Source organism: Eublepharis macularius, chromosome 12 (genome assembly GCF_028583425.1).
Source record: "Eublepharis macularius isolate TG4126 chromosome 12, MPM_Emac_v1.0, whole genome shotgun sequence".
Lineage (NCBI taxonomy): Eukaryota > Metazoa > Chordata > Lepidosauria > Squamata > Eublepharidae > Eublepharis > Eublepharis macularius.
Window position 1 is genome coordinate 35,827,854 of NC_072801.1, and position 27,275 is coordinate 35,855,128.

The 27,275-nt window shown below is 42.9% G+C and overlaps 1 protein-coding gene across 3 annotated transcripts in view; it reads left to right on the forward strand.

Moving 5' to 3' along the window:
• Positions 1 to 27,275, forward strand: part of MAPT (microtubule associated protein tau) — a 75,772-nt gene that overhangs the window by 30,331 nt on the left and 18,166 nt on the right. For 2 of the 3 annotated variants that reach the window (XM_054993363.1, XM_054993364.1), the window contains exons 3-10: positions 6,906 to 6,992; positions 9,386 to 9,472; positions 11,197 to 11,259; positions 18,900 to 18,955; positions 20,964 to 21,161; positions 23,807 to 23,939; positions 25,106 to 25,159; positions 26,603 to 26,868. In XM_054993363.1, coding sequence (XP_054849338.1) covers positions 6,906 to 6,992; positions 9,386 to 9,472; positions 11,197 to 11,259; positions 18,900 to 18,955; positions 20,964 to 21,161; positions 23,807 to 23,939; positions 25,106 to 25,159; positions 26,603 to 26,868 — 944 coding nt within the window. The remainder of the gene's footprint in view (positions 1 to 6,905; positions 6,993 to 9,385; positions 9,473 to 11,196; positions 11,260 to 18,899; positions 18,956 to 20,963; positions 21,162 to 23,806; positions 23,940 to 25,105; positions 25,160 to 26,602; positions 26,869 to 27,275) is intronic. The other variant, XM_054993365.1, reaches the window with a different exon arrangement.

Genomic DNA, 27,275 nt, shown 5'->3' on the forward strand with positions numbered 1-27,275 from the left:
TACAACAACAATATTTTCCACCACTGCTTTAGGTGGCCAGGTGTTCAATAATGCTGGAGATAAGAGCCTGTTGGTTAGCAGTCTAGTCCCATCTACATGTTACTCCTAGAATATCTGTTACATATCACAATAAAAATGAGAGAGCCTGAATTTTCTCCAAATGTTTTTCTTCTCAAGTATTTCATCGATTTTGGAAGCTCTGTAAAGTAGAGCTTTTCCAACATGATTTCTGTGGCTCATGAATGGAGGCTCTGGTTTGCTTTGTATTATTTGTACTTTTGATGATGTGATGTGATTTAGACTTGATGTAAGTTCTTGGTTGAGCAGAAAAAAGTGGGATATAAATCCTTTGAATACATTTAGGTATTATTAACCCAAATAATTGGATATAGGCTGCAATTACCATGAGCATTATCATTAGTTTATAAAAATGATGTAAACTTTCCCCCCATAAAACCTACTTCTGTTACAGATTTCAGTCACAATATAAAAAGAAATATTCTGCAGTTATAAAAATCTGCCTCTGTATGTTTGTGTATCTGTTCAAGACATTTTAATGTAGTTGTCATCACTTGTTTTGAAACTTGGAAGAGTTGGTCTGCGCTGCCTCCTCTTCCACAGACGTCCAGGATATCCTTTGTAAATGGTGCACCTGTGTGTTTCCCATTGTCTTCATTTAATGTTATCTGTAATCCTAGATTATTATAATAATCCTCCAAAGAAAGGTGAGTTAAAAGTGCCATAAATAAATATTAGTTAGTAACCAACATGTGGGAATTGGTGATATACTTTCTCTGAACTTTATGCTTTGACTGTTATGACTTGCATCGACAAATAAAGCTACCTCTATCAATTTTTCCTAATCATTTTGACACTTAAAACAGTTCTGCATCACAACTTCCTAATTAAAAAGTAAGTTTTGTCTTACAAGATTGATGAATATTCCAAAATGGCAGAGACAAAGATAATCTCCGTTGCATCTGGAAAATGCAGTGTAAACCGGGATGCTGAAGCTTAAAGTTCGTCAGCCTAATCCTCGCTTTTTTGATATGCATGAGATTTGCTAAGGAAAGAGTCTCTCTGCTGGTCAGTAGTAAGGAAGGACAGGTCAGTCATTTTCTTGCCTTAAGGAGGTTTGTAAAAATAGGATAAGATAGACCTACTAATAATCTGGAATAATATAATCTAGAGAATTTGTCTCTCTTTTTCTCCAAGTGGTCAGTTAGTCTAGGTAGCACATCTACCCAAAGTCTAGTTACTTTGGGTAGCACATCTGTTTTCAGCAGCACATAACTTTTTTGTAATGCTTTTGAAGCGGCTTTATGCTGCTGGTCTATCCTTCTAGCCCATTATGGTTCTCTCTGGACTGACTGGCAGCAGCTCTGAGGTCTCAGGCATACCTGAGACCCTTTCACTGGAGATGCCAGGAATTGAACCTTGGGCCTTCTACATGAAAAGGACATCTTGTGTCATTGAACTGTGGGTACCAGAGCCCATGTTTGGAAAGTGAGACCTGCTGAATGCCTCTGTCCTGAACCCTCTCTTCTTTTTAAAATTGCTGAGGAAGCTAGACCTTTGGACTTCCCTCAGCAGTTACTTGTTCCCTTTGCTTTGAGCTGTTCTAGACTACAAGAACTCTTAGTTAGCAGGAGGCTTATTCTTTATGTTCTAGAAATCAGGTGAAGGTGCTCTCCTGGAATTACCATCTATCTGACAGACGCAGACATGAAGGTCATGCATGGATCATCTCTCTGATGTTAGAACATCACGGGACATCAAGCTGTAGATCCAAGTTATGTAATTCTCCCCTCTCAGAATCCCAAATTTGAGCCTTGCTGTCATTTTAAAGGCATTGAAACCCATTTGTTAAGACTTGGCTTTTACTAGTCATCGATAAAAGGAAGCCTGATTTTATTAGTCTGTGTTACTGTATACTGGTTTTATTGTAACATTTTACACTTATGTTTTTATTACATGGGGTGTTTTTTGTACACAGACTGGAACCATTTAGATTGGTTTAGACAGCCCGGAAAATCATTTAGACAGCCTGGAAAATCCACAACAACCATTTAGATTGGTGTTGTCAAAAACCGAAGTAAATAAAGCCAGGGGTATATATTTTGATTCAAAGAGGAGTTTCTTGGGCCTCCGCAGCACTTGGTACTCAATGGAAAACAAGATGCAAGATACACTCCTATGGGGTATAGATTTCCCTCCAAGACGAATTAAGTTTGCTTTGCTTGTTTGGCAATTCTTCCTTGATTTTCACAACTCCAGCAAGATGGCAGGGGGTAGGGGAGCCAAGCTCCGTGACCTGAAGCAAACCAGGGTGCTGAAAGGAGAGTCTGAAGAGAACAACTCATCCCTCTCTGGAAAAAGCTACTCTGTTGAAGAGCAGATAATCATCAGAACTACCTGTGGACAAACATCTGTAACCTGCCAAACTGTATCTTCCCCTCTCTCTTCAAGCAATTTGAAATGTTATAATGACTTTTGGATTGCTAGACCTCTGAAGGCAGTTTTAGTTTTGCCTTTAACTGGCAAAATAATAACAACAACTGTGCTTTTATATCGTTTTTCTAGACAGACTAGTGCCCCACTCGGGGCGGTGAACAAAGTCAGTGTCATCATTATCCTCACAATACAGCTGGGGCTGAGAGTGGTTTACCCAAGGCCACCTCTTGGCAGTAGCGGGAGTTGAACCAGCAGAGTGCTGGTTCACAACCCAACCAATATGCTTCAGCAGCTCTTGGTGGAGCCAGGCCAGTGGAGACCCTGTGTGCTCATGACAGTACAGAGCTCAAGCATATCTGAGCTACATATGGGCCGATTCCAGACGGCCTCCCGCATCGCGAAACATCACGCGTCGTCACGCGTCGTCGTTTTCTCGCGCGAGTTTTGTTAAAAAAACCTTTGCCAAGATACAGTTGTGATGGATAAGTGGTCAGTGTACCACTCGGGATGAGACAGATCTGATAACATTAATGAGAATGTGAGGAAGAGTAAAGCATCTTGGGCATTGTGTGTTTTCTGAAGTACAGAAAGAGCACCATCCTTGAGTGGTATATTTCAACTATATTTTTTTCTGCTTATGGTATAAAAGCATTTTTATCAACTTAATTTGGGCCTTGCAAAATGGCAGCAGCTATTTGACCAATATTCTGTCCGTTCCCCAACCACCTCAACACACACACACCCGCCCCATATAAGTTTCCTTACGTTCTTTATTCAGACCAGTTAACTGCGACTTCTGGAAAACTTGGCTGAAGAAAAGGATGGTGTCCATTCCTGTTCAGTTTCTCTGACTGTTGCGAGAAGACAAGAAGAGCTGTTTTGGAGAGCTTATTTCAAAAGAGTTCTGTGGGAGAAGGTGCAAAAATTAGCATATGGTTAGAACTAGTGCTGAGGCGGCTGAGGTGAGCCAGTGGATGCCAGTTGTTTGTAAGAGAAAAACAGTGTGAAGTGACTGAAGAATACAGCTGGTATTTCAGTGGTGGAGGGAAAGACCCTGTCTGTGTCTGAGGCATAATAATAACCTGGCTTGTCTGCTGCTGGACCAAGCAGAAGAAGTGGTCCATCACTTCTGTCCCAACTACTGAGTGAGATTCTAAGTCTTTGTGAGATTCAAACGTGCAATTGTAAGAAATCTCAACCAGTGGCTGTCAAAGAACCTACTGGTTGCAGATACCAATGGATGACTTCAGAGGTGGGTAAGAAGAAGGGGGGGAAACAGATCGTGTAATCGGCTCCACTGGTGAAAAAGAACTCTCCCTCAGTTCTAAGCAAAGCTCTGGGTACTTACTGTGTGGGAGAACATGTAGACCATTTCTTAAAAATGTGTGGAACTGTCTCTTGATCTTTGAGAGCTGGTTGTTCAGATAATTTCAGTGCTGAGTACAGCCTTTCAAAACTAGACAACAGATCAATGGAAGATATTGAGATTCAAGAGGATTTTGACAGATTTTAAATGGCACTGAGACACATCTAAAGTCACCAGTGGGAGTATCTTCCTTCCCGGGGAACTGTTACTGCTGTGAACCTGGGGATTGGTACCAGTCTTTACATGCAGGAGTAGAATCACTGCTTTGGACTGCAGCAGCAAGGAGATTCTACTTGTGACCAAGAAAGGTGTAAGCGGCAGGTGCCCAAACAACAGCTGCCTTGAGATCTGAAGTCTAAATGAAGCTAATGCAGTAGGGCAGGTTGTACATGGGCCTTTATGAACCAAATGAGCATTTTGGTTTAAACAGCATTTAGCTCGAATATTATTATGCAGCCAGCAAGTAGCAAGCACATCAGGACTGGTGGTAAAAAATATTCTTGGAAACAAGATTGCTAATCCATTAGAACTGCTGTTGTCAGAGGAAGAAAAAGAAGAATGGCAGTGTATCAATGCTGAGTTAGAATGTTGATCAGTCAACTGGTTAAATATTGCCCACAGATCATCAGGACTCGCTCGCTGCTGCATCTCCTGTTTTGCAACTGCTGATCTTGCAGATAAAGCCAGAGATGCATTTTGTTCTGCTTTCAGAAATGCTCCTGTAGTAGACACATACAAGGCTACTGTGTTTGCAACCGGCTGTGACCCCACCTGGACAGGATGCAGACTCGGGGGGGATGAACAGGAGGAGCTGCAAACTTCTTTGGGGGGAAATCAGAGAGCGCAGATGATGCCCAGCATTGCTGGACTTTAAAGCCTTGGTTGAGCAGCCTGCTCTTGAAGCCTCAGCACAAGAAGACTGTCAACTTGCCAGACCCCGGGGCAGCCACCCTTTACTCCTGTGGGGCCAGACCACCAGCTTCTGGTGGAAGCAGTGGAGATAGCTGGCCTGTGAGGAGGCAGCACAGTAGCGAAGAAATGCCAGGCGAGAGGCCCATGCTCCTGTTACCAAGCCAGAATACTGTTGTGGTATATTTATTTACTTCATTTATACCCTGCCTTTCTCCTCAATGGGGACCCAACATGTCTTACATTCTTCTCTTCTTCATTTTATTCTCACCACAATCCTGTGAAATAGGTTAGGCTGAGAATGTGACTGGCCCAAAGTCACCCAGCAAGCTTCCATACAGAGTGGGGATTTGACCCTGGATCTCCCAGATCCTAGTCTGACACTTTAACCATTACATCCCACTGCCTACACCACAAGATACTGTTGTGGTATACATGGTCCCTTGTAGGACTGGAACAGGTGGGGTTTCTTTCCCTTTCAGTATATTCAAGCCCTCGGCTTAAACTGGTTCAACCAGTTCATAGGGGCTAGTGTGACTCTGTTAAACCTGCAGATGTGGACCTAGGAATTCCAGACCAGGACCTTAGCAGACCCCAGTCTCCAGCTACTTCTGGTCCCTGCTCCAGAGGAGACTAGAGCCAGCTCCAGGCCTGAATATTAAGGTAGTCGACAGCCCACTCCATTTCAAAATGTCAGCTTCTTAACCTTCTAACCTGTAGAAATATGTGGAATGCTGAAGGAGTTCTGTGTTCCACCTAAGGACTTCTTCACAGACTTCCCGAGTGGAATTATTTGCTCCTTAGCAGGACTGGAAGGGATAGTTCATGGAAGACTGTCTGTCAATAAGCGGGAACTTCTAAAATAGGCTTTCCTGATTATGTAACTCTTTCACCATTTTGGTTTGAAAGGAATAGAGATGTTGAGTTGGTCCTTGGAGCTGCCCCTTCCACAGATCTCTATCTTGCCTCTGCATTGTACAGGCTCTGGATGCCACAGCTGATGTGGTCTAATGGTTAGAGTGGAAGACTAGCATCTGGAAGACGCAGGTTCAAATCCTCACTCTGCCATGAAATTTGCTTGTAGGCCTTGGGCCGGTCACACACTCTCAGGTAAGCCTACCTTACAGGGTTGTTGAGAGGATAAATGGAAGAAAAGAATAATGCTGTATGTCACCCTGAACTCCTTAAAAGAAAGGTGGGTTAAAAATGTCCTAAATAAATGCCCTCAGTCCACAAGGAGTGCTATAAAATGTTTCCATGATAGTGTTATCTTTGTGCATTACTTACTAGACCCCTCTGCTAACAAATAAACTTCTTCCATGTCTCTCTGCAGAATTGGAGTTCTCTTGCTGCACAGCTTAGAATTATGGAATGTAGCACAATTGTTAGTTGTAACTGCAGCCTTTGTGTATTTGCTACCTGGCCTATAGTGATAGTTCCTGCCTGTTTTCTTTATTCACGTGTTAGCATGAGTGGAGGAAGAAATCTTTGGGAACTCTCTCTGCCTCTGTGGGGTTCTGTTCCCTTCACCTATCCAGGCCTGTTTTTTGGTCACTTGACACACAAATGCCAGGAGATCCATGGATTCCAGCTGATTTGGATGCATTTTCTTTTGTATTACACAGAGCAGAGACTTTGATTTTAGAAAAGTATAATTTAGCAGACTTCTGTGATTGTAACCAGCCGTAATGCTGAGGCATGTACTTTGAATCTTTACTGAATAAGTCAGTGTGGATAATCTTTGTTTCTTTTCTTCTGCAGAGCTGATCTCTTACTGTTATATTTTAGCACTTTGAAGGTCTTTTTCTTGCAAAGCAAGGCATAACCTGCAATATCCTTAAAATGGCAATTGCAGTGATCAGTATGCAGCAGTGGAAGGGGGAAAAGGCCTGCCTTGCCTATGGACTTCTTGTCTGATCTTGCTTTAATTTCTTTGTTGCTGATTGATGGATCGGTTGCTCTTAACAGCTTTGCCTTGGCTCTTCTGCTGATACTGCTGAAGCTTGTGCCTGGCATTTCCAAAGCATTGCCTTCCTCTTGCTAATATCGGCCATTACTGCTAGCTAGTGGTAATGTACCACATGGGGCTTTGCGGGCTTTACCGCTTGGCATAGAGGACAGCCCACAAGCTGCAGCTGAGCTCCTTCTTCTGAGCGCCAAATATGTGTTTTTTCAGGCTCTCCCCTCCAGATACCAATTGACGATGGATCTGATGAACCAGTGTCGGAGGCCTCTGATGCTAAGAGCACCCCAACTGTGGAAGGTGGGAGCTCTTTGTCTCATTTCTTTGAAATTTATAGCAACTGGCACCCAAACCGTGTTCAGAAGTGCATCAAAACATATGCATAAAAAGAAAAACTTGCCACATTTCTGCTTCCAGTTTTAAATGATCAGCATTTGGTTTAATAGCTGCTGTGGCAAAAAAATTGCTGCACCATGCATTGGTTGCAGTTCTGCTTTCTCACTTCGTATTATTCCGCACTTATTATGAAATGATTTTCTAGGCAGCACAGAGGTTAACTTAGAGCCTGAGTCCAGATAACCATTAAATAATCCTTCATTTGTAGGAAAGTCCTTTCCAGCCTGCTATAAAAATTAAAGGCAGTGGCCCTTCTTTTATAGGGCTGTATGTGTTACTGGCTTACTAAAGGTGATTGACAAACTGAAGTTGACACTGAGCAGTGACTCTACCGCATGTGAACAGTTGAAGCTAGTGTTGCATAAAACCTTACAAACAAATCAGTAGAATTTACTAGTCCGCAAAATGTTTTCGATAGTCCAGCAGCATGTGTGTGTTAGTGGCCAAATGGAAAGGACTTTCATTTGCAATGCATCTCAGAGTGATGTGACAGCTGGCCAGGTGGTACGCGTTCTTAAAAGGTTATTTGCACAGTTTGGCTTAATACCAGTTTGAAGTGGGCTAAATTTCCACGTGATAACTTACTCATGCAGAAAGAAATACTGATTTTTATTTTTATTTTACCTCTGTGCTCATTGGCCTCTCTTGCCTGTCAGTCATTACAAAATCCATGTGCGTGAAAGTGCATTCCTCAGTGAGCTTGTATTTTTGTTCTTGAATTCTGTTTTTAAATCGATTGCCTTTTCAGAATGAGTTTGTCCCGGTAATGTAAATGCAGAATTCCCCTTTTCTCTGGGAGGTGGGTGGGTGGCAATTCTAGGACAGATCTAGGAGTGGATGGCAGATAGGCAAACACCACTACTGCATGTCCTCAGAGAGAGTTCAGCTGTTCTACCTGATCCAGGAGCAAGCCATGTGCAGGTGGCCAAAGGCCGGTCTGCAGCCATCACGGCTATAAACAGCACTAGAGAAAACGGTGCCAGAGTAAGCCAGTGCAATCTGCAGTACAGATGTGCTACTGTATCGAAATCTGTATTTCAATAATTTATCTTTAAAGTTTGCAAGAATGGAGCCTTTTTAAAGGCTTGAGTGATCAAATATTAACACTGTTAATGTTTATAAGTAAAAAAGTACTCATCCCATTAGAAACTACAACTGGCGGAACTGTGATTTCTAGCAAGTAGAATCTCTTAAAATAGGTACCTTGAATTACTGGATTCGTGTTAAACATGAATATATTGTCCTTTTGTTGACAGCTGTGTTTCCTTTTCCTTTATATTTCCTTTTGTGGACAACCACAAAACACATGCTAAAAGAGAAAATAAAAGCAGACTTGCTTGTAGGATAGCCGTGGTCTTCATATAAAAAACAAACAAACAATAATCTTTGGCACCACACATTTCAGGCTCCTGGAATCAGTGGCACTGATTGACACAAAAAGAAGGGAGACGACACTTTTTTCTTATTCAGACTATGAACTAAAAAAAAAATAAATCCTTAAAGACAGGAAATAACATTTCTTCAGACTTGATCTCCTTATACGTCCTTTGTTTGTCTCATTGACTGTCTTGTTTACATTCTGTCTCTTGTCTTCAATTAGAGAAGAAACTGGGTGGGTGGGGAGAATGGAGCAAGTTGTCTACTGCTGAATTTTTTTGTGAGTGATAGTGCCTTAATTGCCATGATTGTCATCAAACTAATTGACACCAGTAGAGCTTTGGGAATTGTTGGTGTCTGAGCTTTTCTGCCACCTATCAGCCCTCTGCTCATTGCACAGCCACCTATCCATTCTAGTATACACTCCACAAACCTGTGCTACTTGTGCAAAGGTATTACTCGGGCATCCTTTGACCTGGAAAGGATAGGAGGTGAGTTCATGAAAGTCTGCTAGTTACAGACTTCTGGGTAACTACATGGTATGAGAAGAAGTGAACCTGGAAAGGAAGAAGGGATGCATGGTTCTGCTTCATGGGGTTCAGTAGAAAGAACACAATTCCTTGGATGTCGGAATTTCTGATTGAAATTCTTGCTCAAGGTTGGACTTCACTGGGAAAGTCTGACTACTTTATTATCCAGATTTATATCCTGCTGTGTTCTGGACTGAGTTGACTCTTCTATTAGTTTACCACCCTACCCCCCCCCTAATTTTAGCGAAATTTGACGCTATGAATGTTCTAAGGTTGTAACATTTCTGTAGCAGGACATTTTTCAGTCCTCTTAAAGAACTTATCACCCAACGGATTTTTACTCTAATTTCTCTTAGATGAAAGCTGCATCCTTGTGCTTTTTTGTTTCAGATGCTGCTGCTCCATTAGTGGAGGAGAGAGCACACGAGGATCGCATTGCAGCTCGGCAGCATGCAGAGATCCCCGAAGGACTCACAGGTGAAGATTCTGTGAAAAAAGTTGTGTCCCCACCCCCGTCAAAAAACCCCCCAACTGTACTAATCTTTGAGTCAGGATGGTTTCACACGCAAAACAATCCTTGCATAGTTTGTATAGTAAATGTATGGTGTGTGTTTTATGACTAACACTAATGTATAAGTATCAGGTAGGTAGCAGTGTTGGTCTATAGTAGAACAGCAGGATTTGAATCCAGTGGCACCTTAGAGACCAACAAAATTTTTCAGGGTATAAGCTTTTGAGAGTCAAAACTCCCATCAAATCCTGCTGTACTAATGTGTAAATCGCTGCCTGTTAAATGTACAAGTGGGTTTGATCCTTTGCCAATTTCTGTTTGTGTAATCAGTTTATATTCTGAATGCCATACATACAACCATTGTGTGTTCCTGGGGAGTGTATATGTATCATATTTGTAATCCCCCTGTGTTCTGTTAAAAAGCTTTGAGACGACTTAACATGGGGCTGTCAGTGGTCTCTTTACCAAATAATAATCAGGTTTACACCTGTTCATTTCCCATGCTATCATGCCATCAAATGCTTCTGGACCATTCACTGACCCTAAGTTTAATGCTTTTTACTTCCCATTTCTCCAAATAGTGACCAGCCCAGGCAGCATTTTGTTTTCCTTTTGATAAGAAAATGCTGTAAACCTATGATTTTTGTAATATCTGTTTTTTGTATACAAATAGAACAAAGTGGAGGCAAATACACTCCTTCAGCAGACAGCAAAACTGCTGGATCTGCATTGCATTATAGAGACTTATGGCAAAGGGTCACATGGACCATTTGTACATCTAGGACCTTCCAAGAGGCATTTCAGAGTCTGAGAAAAGGATAAAAAAATTACCTAGTTGATGCTCAGTACTATCAGTTAAGCTAACTGCAAAGAATTGTGCAGCATTCTGATCTTTGGCTTGCTGAAGACTTATACAAAATCTTGGTTTGAAAGAAGGACATCAGGAGCTTGTACCCAGGGCTTTTTTCTGGGAAAAGGGGTGGTGGAACTCAGTGGGTTGCCCTTGGAGAAAATGGTCACATGGCTGGTGGCCCTGCCCCCTGATCTCCAGACAGAGGGGAGTTTAGATCGCCCTCCGTGCTGCTCCAGTGGCGTGGAGGGCAATCTGAATTCCCCTCTGTCTGGAGATCAGGGGGCGGGGCCACCAGCCATGTGACCATTTTCAAGAGGTTCCGGAACTCCGTTCCACCGCGTTCCAGCGGAAAAAAAGCCCTGCTTGTGCCCATATTTAAACCTGTAGGCAAACCTAAGCCCAGGTTAATTTTTCAATTAACTTAGTTGCACCTAACTCCACATAGTCCTGGTCTGTTAAGAAATGTTCATTTTGCAGCAAGGCATGCTCCTGCTTCTGAGAAACCTGAAAACGAATTGGTTGCCTACAGTGGTGGTCAGATATATTTTTTTAATGGGCCTGTTCATTTTGTATAAAAATGGTCAACTTTGCAACATCTCACAGACATTGGACATGTTTTAATGCTGCATATAATTCTAGGGTTGATCACAGATTTTGTTTCAGTGGGGATATCGCCCTCCTTCTATTTAATTTCATTTTCGTTCATGAGTGTTCCTGCTTGGGAACAACATGTGGCATTTAGAAAATCAGTAGAACTAGTAAGAAAATTAGAGGCATTTGTCTTGTACCATTTTTAATGTTGAAACCATTTTCCCATCCTCAACTTGGAAAATGTAGCTGAGGAAGCAGGCATAGGCTGTACTCCTAGCTGTGAGGACCGTGCTGCAGGAGATGCTCAAGGTAAGCTCTGTATGGCTATTTTTGCAGGACTTAAAATGAAGAGGCTCTGTTCTGCTGGGAGAGGGTGGGGGAGTCACCTTCAGATGTCAGCACTGTTTGATGTGCTGTTTTCTCACTCTTATGCAGGGCTGGCTCTAGGGTTGCCGGCACCCAGGGCAACCCTAGCTGGACCCCTCACACGCACACACAGTGCATGTGAGCTCCCGGCACTGCATGATGACATCACAGAAGTGACGTCATCACGCAGGGCGGAGTGTGCTGCCTGCGCGGTGCACCAGCGGAGGCAGCGTGTGGGGCTGGGAAGCTGCCCGTGCCGTTTGCCTCCCTGCAGGACGGGGCAGCTGGCTGCCCCCTGTCCTGCGGGGCAGGTGAATGGTGCGGACAGCCTCGCAGCCCCCTGTGCTGCCTTTTGCCTGCCCCACAGGACGGGGGGTGCACGGCAAGCTGGCCGCCCCCTGTCCTGCGGGGCAGGTGAAAGGCACCGCAGGGGTCTGGGAGGCTGCCCGCGCTGCCGCCCGCGTGCTTCTGGCAGCTGGCAGCTCCCTCCCTAGCAGCGCCGGGGGCAGACTACCCCCCTGCCCCCCCTCGATTCGGCCCTGCTCTTATGCATCCTGCAAACATCAGCAGCCCTGCTTTTAAATATTAAGTTCCCCATAATTACATTTTGGTGGGGATTGGCCATTACTTATTTTCCATCCAATTGCTTTATTCTCCCAAGAGAGTTCTTTCAGCTCTTTTCATCTTCCACAGTGGTAGATTGTGCATTCACTCTTGTCTCTGGAGGAAAGGTTCTGGTTTGCACTCTGAAGGCGTCTGTCGGTGTGCCAATGTTTTATTAAGGAAAGGAAACTTTTTATGAACAATAGTTTAATTCCTCTTAATGCCCACAATCCATGATTGCAACTTCACTATTGTGCTCACGTTCCGGTACCTTTGTCAAAAAGGAAATTAGAGAACTAAGAAAAAGTGCAGGAATTGCAGCTTTTGAAGGAACCCTGTCATTTGTAAATCAAAACATCTTTTAATGAGAGAAATAAACGGAAATTGATGGAAATACAGATCAGATTACAGATCAGAATCAAATAAGGTGAAAGAGTAATTGCAAATACAATGAAAATAGAAGTTTACAGGTCTTTAATCCACAGATCTAACCCAGAGATTTAACTTTTTAAAGCGAGTAAGAGTTGCCTGTCTGGTAGGTTTTGACATGTGTGATGGTCCTCCTAGAAAGATTAATTGTTGGGATTGTGTTTCTCTATCTCAGCTCTCATATGAGAGCAGAAAGAGGTTACCTTTCAAATTGAACAGATTAGGTAGGCTTGAGAGCTACTTCTAGGCTTACTGTGTGAGGACGAAAGAACTTTTAGAGCAAAGAAGGCTTGGTCCTGAGGGTGATTGTGTGACACCCTTGATACAGTTTTGTATCCTTGTTAAATGATTTTGTAAGTAATCCAGAAATTAGGTTGTTGTTAAAGCATGTATGCTAATTCTTCACCATGCTTATGCTCTTCTAATCTAGAACTGAATTCCCCAGGATTTTTGGAGAGAGTGGGATTCATGATCATGTTATAAATGGGTTAAATATACTGGAAGTTGGGCTTGAGTCCAGATTAGTCAGGTTACAAGGGAGCCTTTTCCTTTTCCTGGGGCTCATCTCCTTTTGTACGAGATCATCCATAGATTGGAGGTGTTAAAATCAGCTCTGCATTACTAGGCGATAGAAGAGAATCTGTAGAAACAGCCAAAGTCAGAAGGGCAGATAATGTGGATCTGTCTTCTGTAGCCACTGTACCGCAGAGCCCAGATTGGGGCATGGAGTTCTGCTCAGCTGAGGAAGGTCTGGAAAAGCCTATCTGCAGAGTTTGTAATGAGTCACAGAACCTTGTTGGCGAAGTGGACGCTGGAGAGCATACAACCTTTAAAACAGTGGATGAAAGATCTGGACTGGTATTTGCTGAAATATCTCAAAGAGCAGGGAGTGACTTCCAGAAGAAATTCCCTGCTGGTTTTGATGAGCAGCCTGTAGGAGTCGCTCTCAAGGGATACGTTTCAGCAGATGATGGTTCCTTCTCCTTAAGAGACACGTTGGAAGAAGATGTCCTTGTGCAAGGAGAGGATGAAGACCGGGATATTGAAGACATTTCTCAGCAGGGCGAGCTGGGTGAGAGAAGGCTATCCTTATCCAAAGACCAGCTCTGCAGTGGTGTGGTTGCAGAGTCGGACCGTTCTGAGTATTTTTACCAAGCTGAATCCAGGGTCCTGAAAAAGAACAAAACCTTGGAATCCATACCAGAACCTGGCAGGTTTTCAGAGGAGAATGTTCCCTTTCAGAGGGAGGCAGTGGAAGCTGTGTGGGTCTCAGAACTGCAAAAAGCTTCTGGAATGAAATCTGGCAGTTGTTCATCAGAGAAACCGAGCCACTGGCTTCCACTTCTGAAAGGTGTGTGTGTGTGCTTGAGGCTCAGTGTGCTTAAGGAAGGCAAGGCTGCTAAAAACCTCTAGTGAGCTTGTGCACGTCTCCCTGAATCTTGCTGCTTTGTCACTCACCTGCGAAAGTGATGGGAAACAAGAAATGCTTGAGTGCCTTCGTTGTGTTCTTTGTTTAGATGAGAGAAATCTTATTTGGGCAATGGCTGCATGAACCTGCACGGGTGCTTCTGTCCCTTTCTACCAGTCCCCACTCTAAGTTATGTTTTCATTTTGCTTTACCCTAGAAGTTTCTGTAGGCAGTTAAATAGATTTTATCATCAGCTGGTTATATCCACTCAGAGAGAGAGAGGAGCTAATTGATTTGTCCTTACGCATGATTTCATGGAAGTGTCTGTGCATTCCTGGTCTTCCAGATTTGTGTAGGTGTCAGAGACCATTGTGGAGTGTGTCAGATTTACAGGGGCTTGGCTTAAATCTGTAATGCAAATGTAAAACATACAAGGACCATCATGTGCGCACTGTGTTTCTTGTACACCTTCTCTCCCTCACAAACAGCATTCGTTTAATTCTTTCATGTGAAAACTCCAAAAGGCTGGAGATTATTGCTTCGCCACTTTCTTCCCTGATTTAAAATCAGAAGTAGTGCAGGAGAAGAAGAAAAAAACAGCTAAAATAGCTTTTGTGGCATACTACAGACAGTGGGCTGGATCCAACCACCTTTTTTGGTAATAAAAAAGAAAGGAAGGATTCCCTTTGACCGCGGAAAGAGACTGTGCTGGAGATCCTGGGACCTGCATGGACAAAAGGCATGTGGGGATGGGGGCTGTAGTAAGGAGAGTAATTGGGTGAAATCAAGTGAAAACGCTGACTGGATCTGAAGCAACGGGACTTCCTATAAGAGATCCATCTTCTCCTTTACCAAATTCAACCATTCACTTATAATGGGGTTTTGCTCCCTTTTATGAAATTCTGTACATATTTCATGCATCCCAGCAATTGTCTTATTGAGGGCTTGCATGGCTAGAGAATATGTACCTTCTTTAGAATGTCCCTGCTGTTCTTCATGGTATCCCAGTGTTTGGGGATTTTTTTAGAAGGAAAAAAAAAGCTTTATAAAAAAAGAGATCACAGTTTCAGATCCATTTGCAGTTTACACATGAGGTGAGCAGTTGGAACAGTTAATCCTGGCTTTTGTTTTTACCTTTCATTCCCTTCCCCCTGTTCTTCAGGATTTGTAGTAGGGTAGTTCTGAGTAAAGTAATCCTTTCGTAAAGCTTTCCTTCATCTTCAGCTGTGCTGCCAGTAAAATCTGCCTGCCCCGGATGGCTCATGGGAGCAGTTCTAGAAAGTACCATCTCTTTGAGGGAAATATTTGCATGTCCAGTGGGCATGTCTTTTGTTTAGTTGCCTGAGAGAGGAGATTGAATCCTGTCAGAAATGTCAGCTATTGAATCCTGTCAGAAATGACAAAATTTCTCTTGTAGACTGAAAGAGGCTTATAGAGACACTGTAAATCAGCTGAACAAGCTTGTATGTGGGAGAAGTAGTTAGCCATGACTTTAGTACCTCTGGAGGGATTTTAGAGCCAATAACTCCACTGAGAGCCTGCTTGGCATTGAGAAGCCTCACTTTGTCAGAGAGGTCAGAGGAGAGATGGCTTTTATGCCAGCATTCCAGAGCACTGGACCTAAAGGATGTGAAAAAGAAACTGTAAGAAGAGGAGACCCAAGACCCAAAAGGGTCCATGTGATTCTCATACATAATCCCTGAAACTGAGCATTTGGTGAATGTACCAAGAGTCTTCTTGCAAACTGGCCAGCTTGCATACTGGTAACCTTCTGTATGTAACAAGGAATGAGGGGTGACCACCAATAAATTGTTAGAATCTGTTGCAGAAAAAAACAGGTTGGTATGAAGACTCCTGCTAAACCATTGAAGAGATTAGGTAAAAGTGAAAAGGGTGGCCTTTCTTTACAGACTTGGCATGGGTAACTTGACTGTTCACTGAGTCTGGGACAAGCAGGTGTGCTCTTCAACCAGGGCCTGGATAATTCTGCTTCCTTCGGTTTATTACCATGCGGTAGCCGAGTAGCAAAGTGGAAACTTGATGTGACATGTTGTGTACTGATGATTGCAATGGACAATAATAGACTGACATAATTCTACTGTAATAGAACCAATGAGTGCACATTTTTGTAAGTTTGGGGATAGGTAGAAAGCTAATTTTCAAATGTCTTTAGTATTCTTTGTATTTTTTCTAGATGGATAGAAGAGTCTATTGGTATATCATTTTTGGTTACTCTGGTTGTCTTTCAATGAAAGGCACTGTACTAGGACCAGTCTATCCTTGTTAGCTCTCCAAAGAGACTACACCTTTGCAATCGTGGTTTTCTGGCACAGCTTTAATAAAGCATTATATAGTACAATCTTGCTAGTCAAGGCACACTTCAGTAGTAGACTTAGTTAATGTTGTGTAATTGCAAGCCTCCTCCCCCTGCTTCAACGAGGCCAGTATGCTAATCCCCCATATGTGGGACTGCACAGAGACTATGAAGAAGAAAACAGATTTGAACTCAGAACAATAGCTGTAACAGTTCTTCAGTGGTATTCTGTGCAGTCTCACTTCCCATCCTCTTTCACCTCCATAGGCACTCTGTTAGATTTGCAGGGTGCCTGGCTGCTGAAAAAAGCCTGTTTCAGCTTTTAAGTTTCCCTTTTTTCAAGGGAAAAAGAAACTTTAAAAGTAATTATTGAGAAGGAGCTATGTAAGAAATGACTGTCTCTACCTCCCAACTTATATGTGATATTTGAAAAGCCTCAATGTGAAGAAAGGAAGAAGTGGTTCTTCTACCTTCATTGCTTCCAGAGAATTACAGATTATCTGTGCAGACGCAGTCCCAAATGTGAACCAACGTATCAGTTAGCAGTTACAGGTAAGCAACTCTGTTTTCAGTAACATGTCCCTACTTGGAATACCTCATTGGAGCATCCACTTCTTCTACACCAAACCCTGCATCTCTTCACATGGTAATGATTCATTTGTTTGTGGAAAGCTTTATATTCTTTGTTTTGGCTTTCATTTTGAGGTGGATCGGATGCCTGAGTTTTAGAAAACTTCATCAACCTGAACTTTTCTGTAGTAACATTCAAGTAGAAATAGAGCTGGGTATCATCTGTATATTGGCAACATGCCACCCTGGCCTCACGCTATCTCTCTCAGAGGCTCCATATAGATGCTAAACTCTGTGGTGATGCTTTAGTCCTCTTGTTCAGTCGTATTTGCTTTGAGGTGTTTTTTTTTTCCTCTTGCAATTTTGCCATCTGCCCAGTCGTCTTATCACTCTGTGCTCCTCTGTAAATCAAGGAAATTCCTGGGCTCTGCAAGAAGAAAGAGGAGGGATTGTGTCTACTGCCAAAGTCAGCTTCTCATTTGATCAACCAGGACTTTGACAACAGTACCAGCCTTGCTCACCAGAAATTCCCAAGAGACATTAGGAAACCATTTGGCTGAATCAGCCTCCTGGGGCAGACCCTCCTCAGTGTTTCCCCCACCCTTGTGGAGATTCTGAGGGTCTGTCAGTCTGTGACAAGAGCAGGATGGAAATTTTGTTTCGTTATGAAGCCATGTGCTTGACTCCAGAAAGAACCAAACAGAGCATGTGTCCTACTACATGCACAGGGATTAAAATGTTCCAGGACTGCCCCATGGTTGTCATGGCAGCCATGAAGTCCGGAGCTGCTCCCTTTAAGGAAGCCTCAGCATGGCTATTGAAATTGCTGAGGAAAACAAACTTGAGGGTCCTCAGTACTAGGTCTTCTGCAGTTGGTGGGTAGACCATTTGGCAGAGGGGCTAGTGAATGTCTGGCTTATTAGTTGTGAAGATGTGACTCTGAATGTCATGGTTTCTCAATCAGAGATTGGCACTGAATGTCACGATTTCTCAATCTCTGAGCCCTTAAATTACCTGACTTGTTAGAAGAGTATTGCCATTGTTATCAGGCTTCTGCGTGTGGTGGCCATCTAACTGATCAAATATCCCCTTTCCTCTCTACTACTAATCCTTGTTATTGAAGCTTTCCTTGTACTTCTAAAATTCTGGACTTCAGTGTGTGATCTGAGGGGAAAGCAACGATTGAATTTTGAATCCATTTAAAAACTAAGAATCTGACGAAGAAGGCTGGTTTGCTCTGAGTAATTTGACATTCCTAACATCTTGAGATGTTGAATATTGGGACAGGAATCACAATGCACATTTTGTTTTGTGTGTCTATGTGCTTTTTGGGGCAACTTTCTGAGTTAAAAGCAGCAGGATTATCTTTTCTGGTGGATAGTTTTCACAGAGAAAAACATTGACCTGTGAATGATGTAGAAATAATAATGTCACTGGTGTGTATTATCATGAAGTCATCTTATATACAGGATTTATTTTTGAATTTTACCTCATAGAGAATGGGGTCATGACCCTTGTGTAAGCAAGTCTTCTGAGGCCAGAGTGTCAGATGATGTTGATTGGTCCTAGAATGAGAGAGACACAAGGCAACCAAAGTGACATCAACATTCTTTATTTTGAAATAGTATCACACTTCCTCCATTTTCTTGCCCTGAAGAAATGCTTTAGGTACCTAGAAAGTTTCACACTAATAAAAGCTAGCTGGCCCAAACTAAAATGGATCATTCTTTAATCTGGTTTGCTACTTGTTAGGGAATTTAAATCAGACAACCCAAGCACGGAGGTGCTCGTTATTCCTCTGTGTAGAAATTGTCAGGGGTGGTTAATGTGATTTGTTGCTTTGGGAGTTAAAAAACATAGTGGTCTTGCCAGTTCCTGACATCACACTGCAAACAGAGCTTCACACAACACTTGCGAAGGGCTGCCAGCAGTGGTACCAATCTGGTAGGAACACATAGTATTTTGTCCCTTCCTACACAGCTGGGTAGATTCTTCTTCGTCTTTTGTGTGTGTGTATGTGGTTTTTGTTTTCAGATGGTTTGGGACGCTAATTTGATGGCAAGCCCACTCTTTGCATTAAGGAGCATGAAAAAGAGTCAGGGTAGCAAGTCTGAAGCAGAAGCATAGGTTTTCTGTTTGTGCATGCTGCAATTAAAATCCAAAAGACATACCCTCTTCACAATTTTGATTTAGAAACTTCTTCCTCCCACACATTCTCCCTCCCCTGCAAATGTAACTGTGATTTTCGTTTTTCATCAGCTCGTATTGACAACAAAGATAAAAACGGGACTGGGATTGAAGAAGCAAAGCCAAAGGTAAGATGATGAATATAATCTGGCGGATACATTCCCTGTTCTTCCTCTAATTCTTCGCTTTCTCTTGGAACCTACCTTGTATTGCATTGATCAGTTTTCACTTGCCTTTTCTTACCAAAAGTATGATGAGTGTCAGATATATACTTTTTGAAATAATCTTAAAACCATGATAAGCTCAAAGCAGTCTTCAGGTAATTTGACTCCCCCATTGTTATTTATGCCACTCTCCAAAGTGTCCAAATATCAAAGTCAGGTTGTTCTGTACCACGGATTTATCATAATTCCAGTGTTGGGTACTTTTTCTGATGCTCACGTGGATTTATTTATTTATTTATTTATTTATTTATTTATTTATTTATTTATTTATTTATTTATTTATTTATTTATTTATTTATTTATTTATTTATTTATATCATATTTGTATTCCTCCCCTCCCCTAATCTGAGCCAGAATCCCACCAAACAAATATGTTTCCCCTATATACCCAGAAGCCCCCATTCATCATGTTGTAATGGTACTTGGAAATTATGTTTGCTAGGAACTTCTTCCAAAAGTGAACATTTCTATAGGTGCAGACCTTTGGTGGACAGAGCAAACCTTTTTAAAGTGTGAGGTTTAGATTTGTGTTCAATGTTAGCCTAACTTCATTACATGTTAGATGTGTGTTCCTTTAAAAGTGTACCCATGAAGTACAGGGTGGAAAGAAATCTACGCAAAATGTGTGATTTGGATGTTATCACTGAAAACCTCTTTGTTGAATAAGATTCATTAATTATACAAAACTGACTTCCCTGCAACTTGACCTTTCAGAGGAACCTCTCCGGTGTCTCATTATGATCAGGTTTAGGCAAGTAAGGCCAGGGTTAAGCTGCCTAAGGCCTGAACTTGATGAGATGTTGGTACACGTATTAGATTGGGGCCCTCCTGACTCAGCTTGCTTTCTCTGCAGCCAGAGAGCAGCTGTGGGGAACTTAGTTCCATAAGTGCTACCATATTCAGATCAAGACCTCAGCACCACAGGAGCCTTTCTTCCACATTGTTTTCCTTAGCTGGAATTGGGCTGGGGGTGGTTTGAGTTTGCCTTATTGCTGGGCTGCTTGCACACTGAATACTGCATATGCAACCCTGCAATGGGGCCAATAGTACCCACACCGGCACGGTTTTGGCTCTGGAAATCTGGAGGGGGTGCATAGCCCCTTCTCCTGTCATGCTATGGTCCTGATCCAAATCAGACTCTGCAGTGCTTGGAGAACTCAGGGGGTAAGTAATTGCATTCTCTTCCCTGGCTCCGCCATATAGAATGCTCAGCTAGCGCTTGCCCTCTTAGAGGGTTAGAATATCCAGATAGCCCAGCCTGTTTGTTGGCTGTGGTAGTCAGGCACTTTTCTTTCTAAATCAGTGGCTTTCTTACCAAGAGGCTTTGGACTGTGCTTCAGCAACGAGTGTGGATTTCATTAGAAACCTGTCCAGACACTCATACAAACCACCAGCAAGTCCCATGGGAGTAGTTAACGCATGAGATATCTGTCTCTGTTTTTCTGAGTGTATGCTGGAAGGTAAAGGAGAGGATGGAACCATCATAACATCTCCTGCATTTCTACTTTATGATAACTTCACTGTGGCAGTCAATTCCATGTGTTGTCTTATCACTGTGCTCCTAAGTCTGGAGGCCTCCCTGTGGCAGAAGAGTGATGGAATGTCACTCCATACAGATAAACATAATGTTTGAAAGCCTCCGTACTTTCAGATGCTCATTTGATGGAGACTTCTTTAAAGGACAGTGATGTTGGTCCTGTTGAGTCATGTCTGCCATACATTAGTGAAGTGTGTGTGTGTGTGTGGGGGGGTCCCCATACCAGTCAGCTTCTGATTTTTTTGTTTTAGCAAGACCTTTTAGTCATTTGCTGTCCTTTAACCATGACCCTCTTCTAGTTTATTTGCATTATTTTTGCTTTTGTCCCCACTTTCTCATACTGATCTTTGGTTTAATTTTGTTTACATGTTTAAGCCATCTGTACCTTCCTCTGTCAAAACCCTGACAAGTAGATCCTCCATTACCCCCAAACGATCCTCCTGTGTTAGTTCTATCCCTTTGAAAAAACCCTCCGGCCCTCCTGAGTCCTCAGTAGCAGCTTCTACCCCTAAACGCATCTCTTCTGTCACATCTCGACTCACCAGTACAGGAACAAAAAGGGAAAAAATCAAGGTAAGGGCATGGTTTTTGAAAAAAGTTGGCTGAAGGAAAGAGGTGGATGGATCTATTGGTCCCCCACTGAACTAGTGTTGGTCTGTGCCAGTTTGGTCGAGTCTGTGTGCTTACCCTCCTTTTCCCATGCAGATACTTTTATGCATATGTAGGCTTATTTAGAACTCCATCATTCCACTAAATAAATAGTGCTTGAGGCAGCTTACAAAGAATAAAAAGTCATAAAAACCACACAGCAGCGTCAAATATGAATTAAAGCAGCATAGCGTTAAAACAATTCACGAGCTACATCAGAGAGCCAAAACACACGTTAAGAAATACCCAGGTTCAGCACGTGTTCTCTTACCTCAAGGTTTGCCGGGATCTGTAGGCGTCCTGGAAGCTTAAAGTTTAGCATTTACAGAGCAGCAAAAAGGGGAAGGGAAATACAGGCGCCTGTATTTTAAGCTTTAAGCTTCCAGGACGCCTTTAAGCTTCCAGGACGCCTACAGATCCTTTAAGCTTCCAGGACTTTAAGCTTCCAGGACGCCTACAGATCTTTAAGCTTCCAGGACGCCTACTTTAAGCTTCCAGGACGCCTACAGATCCTGGCAAACCTTGAGGTAAGAGAACACGTGCTGAACCTAGGTATTTCTTAACGTGTGTTTTGGCTCAGAGACTCTCCTAATGCTAGGACAAAACTCTCCTAATGCTTTTTGAAATAGAAATGTCTTAAGCTGATGTCTTCAGGTGAGGAGTGCAGATGTATACTCTGAGGAAAGGTGTCTAGGCAATTATCTTCCCATGTACCCATTCCCATGTACCCATTTTTTTGAGAATGACCAGTAGTTCACCTACTCTGCTCCTCAGCTAGGTTTGGCCAGTAATCTTTACAGCTGAGTTAAGGAATAGCTTCTGCTAGCAACTAAACATACAGCGATGTAATGCATTGCAATGCTGCTCAGTTAAGTCTAGTTCTCTTTGAATGAAGCCCTGGAAACCATCACATGATACCTCCATCTCCTTTTGGGGCACATTAAATATATTTAAAGAGGGCTTGAATGGCTTTTATGCAACATTATAATGTAGAGGAGAAGTAAAAGGAGCAAGTCTAAGCTTCCTCTAACCCACTTTGTCTACTGTGCCATGAAAAATCAGGAAAATGAGAATGACGGAAGATTTAAGCAATGTCTACAACATTTTGACACTGCAAAGGATATGCATCTGGGTTTCCAGAGAACAGAGGCACTAGCATGTCACCCATTCTGCATCTTCCATGGAATGCTGTGTTAATATAAGGGTAAAAGATGTATTCAGCAGTCACATGGCTTTGTAATTGGATATTAGACCTTCCATACTGTAAAAAGGTTGCATGAAAATGCGTGGTAGTATTGGAATGGCTGCAGGCATAATTCATTGCATCAATGTGTTATATAACAGCATTACAACAAGTGATTTTTCTTCTAAAAGCTGTATGCTTGGGAACTTGGTCAAAGAGTGACATTAACCACATCTGTGTCCCTTCCTGAAGACTCAGTGGTATGAATTCTGCTGAATTTATTTATAGGCTTGAATTTCAGGCCTAACAAAGGCTATGGTTCTAGCCTTTAAGGCCCTCAGCAGACTAGGACCGGCATACTGGCAGGACCGGCTCTCACCATACGTGCCCTGGAGACTGCTTCGTTCAGCAGACAAACATCTACTGGTAGTCCCCAGCCTCGAGGAGGTTAACCTTGCCTCAACCAGGCAAGGTGAACCAGGCAAGGCTCTGGCACTCACATAGTGGAACTCTCTGTCTGCGGCAGCCCCGGGCTCATTTGGATTTGTTATCCTTCTGCTGGGCCTGCATATGGTGATTGAGGCGGGTGAGCCATCCAGACTGTCCACACTGGCTTCCAGCCATGGGGGGAGTGTATGTTCCCCTGATTCTGTATCCATCTGTAACTGGCCACCCTGCCTCACGGCTGCATGAGGCTGGTACAATATGTGCACCGCTGTTTTAAACATTGTATTGTTATTGCTGATTTTATATTTTATGCTGCCAAGTTTTATTATTGTATATTTTTTACTGTTGTGATCCGCTCTGAGCCTGCTTGCAAGAAGAGTGGAATATAAATTTAATTAAATAATAATAAATAAATAAAAGTTCAAATTCTCCGTTAGCCATGGATATGCCAGGTTTTAGTTTTACTTCCCTTTTGTGGAGAAGAACAACTATTAACAGTTTAACTGACTGTTTTCTGAAATCAGATGAGGGAAAATGGGAAAAACATTTTGTTTATTGAAAGACATGTATGAGAGAGGTGCTAGAACCAGGGCTTTTTTTCAGCGGGAACGCAGTGGAACGGAGTTCCGGAACCTCTTGAAAATGGTCACATGGCAGGTGGCCCCGCCCCCTGATCTCCAGACAGAGGGGAGATCTCCTCTGTCTGGAGGTCAGGGGACAGGGCCACCTGCCATGTGACCATTTTCTCCAAGGGCAACTCACTGAGTTCCACCACCTCTTTTCCCAGAAAAAAAGCCCTGGCTAGAACAGTCTGTTTTCAGAGGTATTGGTGCTAGATTAATAAGGGAACCTTACAACTCCCCCCCCCTGCAATTTATTTTCCTTTTATAAAGACTCTGCTGTGCACTAAACTCTGCCCTTTTTCAAAATCTGTCACCAGGGACCAGATATGAAAAGTGTAACGAAGATAGCCACTCCGCGTCCTGCTGGAGCACAAAATCAAAAGAGCCCCGGAAATGCTTCACGGATCCCAGCCAAAACTCCCACCGTACCCAAGACACCACCCAGTCTTGGTAAGTGAAGAGCTTCATTGGGTGTGGAGAAAGTGTTCCATGTCAGGGTCTTGGTCATTTGAAGAAGACAAAGATCTACTCTTCTAGTCTTTGAGACCTCTCTTAATATCAAGATTAGATTTTACTTATAATATCGCAAGAGAATGTTTCAGTAGTCTGTCCTGCACAGAGCGTTTTTCTTTGGATGAAGAGCTGTGCTTTAAGAGACAGACTTCCTAGAAAATCCAGAGGTGCCTCTGTAGAGATAGTGCTATGAAAATGATTCAGTTTAACCCTTCTAAAGTGAAATTGGTTTTTGGCTCTCAGGGCAGAGATCTTAATGTTAAAAGTAACACGAGAAGCGGCTTTCAGTCCCTCAGCATCTTAAGAAAAGCTTTTGGGTTTTGCAAAACCTGGAAAGATAATGAGTTTGGGAATTGTTCCATGGGTAATTGTGTGTTCAGGATTTTGTTTTTGAAATGCATCTAGGGTGGCTTCTTCCAGTTCACCAAAATGAGTTTGGGCTGGAGCAACTGCAATGAATGCAATAGCAGTTGCAGAGAGAGAATCCAGCACCTAAGAGCCGTTCTTTGGTTAGTTTAGATTGCTGCTTCACTCGCTTGGACAGAACTCTGTTTTGATGTGGCCATTGGTTTATATTTCTCTGTGGATCTGTGTGGCACATGCAGCTTCAAAATAGGGCAGAGAACCTCCTCTGGTGCCTTTTCAGCTTGGCAAAATGGCACAGGGGGAAGGAAGGAGCCTTTCTTCATCCCATATGCTGTGGACCCAAGCTGAACTGGGATTCTGCGGACTTTTAAGATACTGTTTACTCACAGCTGCTCCGTGGCTTCAGAGAAAGCAGGTCAGGTCCAGGAAACCTCGAGTCAACTTGGTAGGAAACATAACGTGTACTTCGGCCCTGTGTTCTGAGAGGCCGTTTTTTCATGAATCTTGGGATTGCAATTACCTTGACCAAAACAGCCATGAATTTTCTGTACGTTTTTTGTCAGGACCTGACTTCCTAACAGATAGACAAGAATAACCTTTCAGAATAACTGTACTTTCACACTAAGTGGCATTTGTTCCACTGTTATATAGTTGCTTCAGTTTTACTGAAAGCATGTAATCCATGTAAAAGATATATTATCGCTGATTTTAATAGAGGGTTATTTTTGTTCTTCCAGCTGCCAAGAAGGAGCAGAGAAGGCCCCCTAACACAGCGGCAAAATCTGAGAGAGGTAAAAACACAAGCCTATTCATTTTTCATTCCTAAAATATTCAAAGTCAGTGTTTTGATGTTGACCCAAAAATCTGCCAGCACAAGGTGTTTGCATTAGTATTCTTTTTGGTGTTAAAAATAGGGGTGTTTTCCTTACAAGGTGGTTTCTAGGGAAAGATCTGGTTTGTGGCTCCATGATAGAGTGTCTGTTCTGATGCTACAGGCTCCTGAGCAAAGCTCCCCCGCCCCTGGCCACTCTCCATTGTAACCTATGGAGTGGGGCGGGGGGGGGGGGATGCATGCTTTCTCCAGGACAAAGAAGGCAACCGAGAGCCAAGCTACAAGTGACACCTTACACAGGTTGGACACTTGTCAGCTTCCCTCTCCTTGGCTCTCCATTACAGCTTGGCTCTCCATTACAGCTGCAAGACCAGGATGCCTACATTTCCCATCAAAACTTGAGGGGAGCTGACAAGTGTCCAACCTGTGTCAGGCGTCACTTGTAGCTTAGCTCCCAGTGATTGCTCTTACACAGAAGAGCAACCACTGACCTAAAGCCTCCCCAAAAGATCTAACACAGAACAACAGAACTTGAGAATCCCATCTGAACATACCTGGCAGAATTCTTTGCCCTCCCTGAAAGTGCAGCTTAGTTTCCCCTGGTCATAGATCCAGAGGAGTTAGCCGTGTTAGTCTGTAGTAGCAAAATCAAAAAGAGTCCAGTAGCACCTTTGATCAGGCATCTGATGAAGAGAACTTGATTCTCGAAAGCTTATGCTATAATAAAATTGGTTAGTCTTAAAGGTGCTACTGGACTCTTTTTGATTTTGCTTAGTTTCCCCGTTTCCCTTTTCTTTGTTTTCCCAGCCAAGGAGAAGAAGGGGGAGGGAGGTGACTCTCAAAGACAAATGGCATTGCATGTTAGGGAGATCTGCTGCACTGTCTGTCCAACCATGACTGTTCTCTCATGAAAGAATTGTCATGTGATTGGATAGACAATCTAATCTGCTGCACTGTATTTTTGGTCCCAAATCAGGAATGCTGATATTTATTGGATTTCTGATATCTGGATTTTTTAAAATAACATTTTTTAGTGCACACCCCTAATCTTCACCAGTTTCAAGATTACAATATTGTAAGATGCTGCATGTATCATTTATGCCAGCTTTAGATTGGTATTTATAGACATATATGTAAATTCTGCTGAGTGCATTACAACGAAAATATGCAGATTGGTTGTGTGCTTGCTGTGCTGTTCATATGTGATCTCAAGTATTTGGTTGCTGTTGAATCCTGCTTACAACAGCTGCCCTTTATGGGTGATGTGGCAGGCTGGAGTCTTACTATGATGACAGCAGTGGAGGTGTGGATTCCTTCATGCATATTGAACAGAAGGAAATTTGGTTTCGAGTCTGTAAACAAAACATTCATTTAAACATTATGCTTTCATCTCTAATCACAGGTGAACCGGCAAAGTCTGGAGATAGAAGTGGCTACAGCAGTCCTGGCTCTCCAGGGACCCCTGGCAGCCGCTCCCGCACACCCTCCCTGCCAACTCCTCCCAACAGGGAGCCCAAAAAGGTGGCAGTCGTTCGCACCCCACCCAAATCCCCTTCTTCTGCCAAGAACCGCCTGCAAACAACTCCCGTTCCCATGCCAGACCTAAAGAACATCAAGTCCAAGATCGGTTCCACTGACAACTTGAAGCATCAGCCAGGGGGTGGAAAGGTAAATTGTTGCAGTTCTTGCATTTCTACGTAAACACCTCTAAAAGACAAATTTGGACTTGGCACAGCTTGAACTACATGCTTTGGTACCTCAGGTGTCTTTTCCTAGATATTTTCCTTTCAGGCCCTACCACCTCCGGGAAGATGTTTCTTTGACATGTGTAGTCTGAGAATCTTTGCACATAGCTGCATCTCTATATGTTGCTAATGTATACCTAAGGATTAGTAGACTGGCGTATGGCTGATGTTTGAAGGGCACTGAAATAGGGTCCATCAAACTTCCCCCCAGCCAACCAGGGAAGGAGGCAAGAAGGGGAGGGGCTGGTGTGGCCTGACTTACTCTTATGTTTCCTGGCTTTCTGAAGTTTTTATGGGTTGCAAAACAGATGTGGTGTCTGCAGTGCTAAG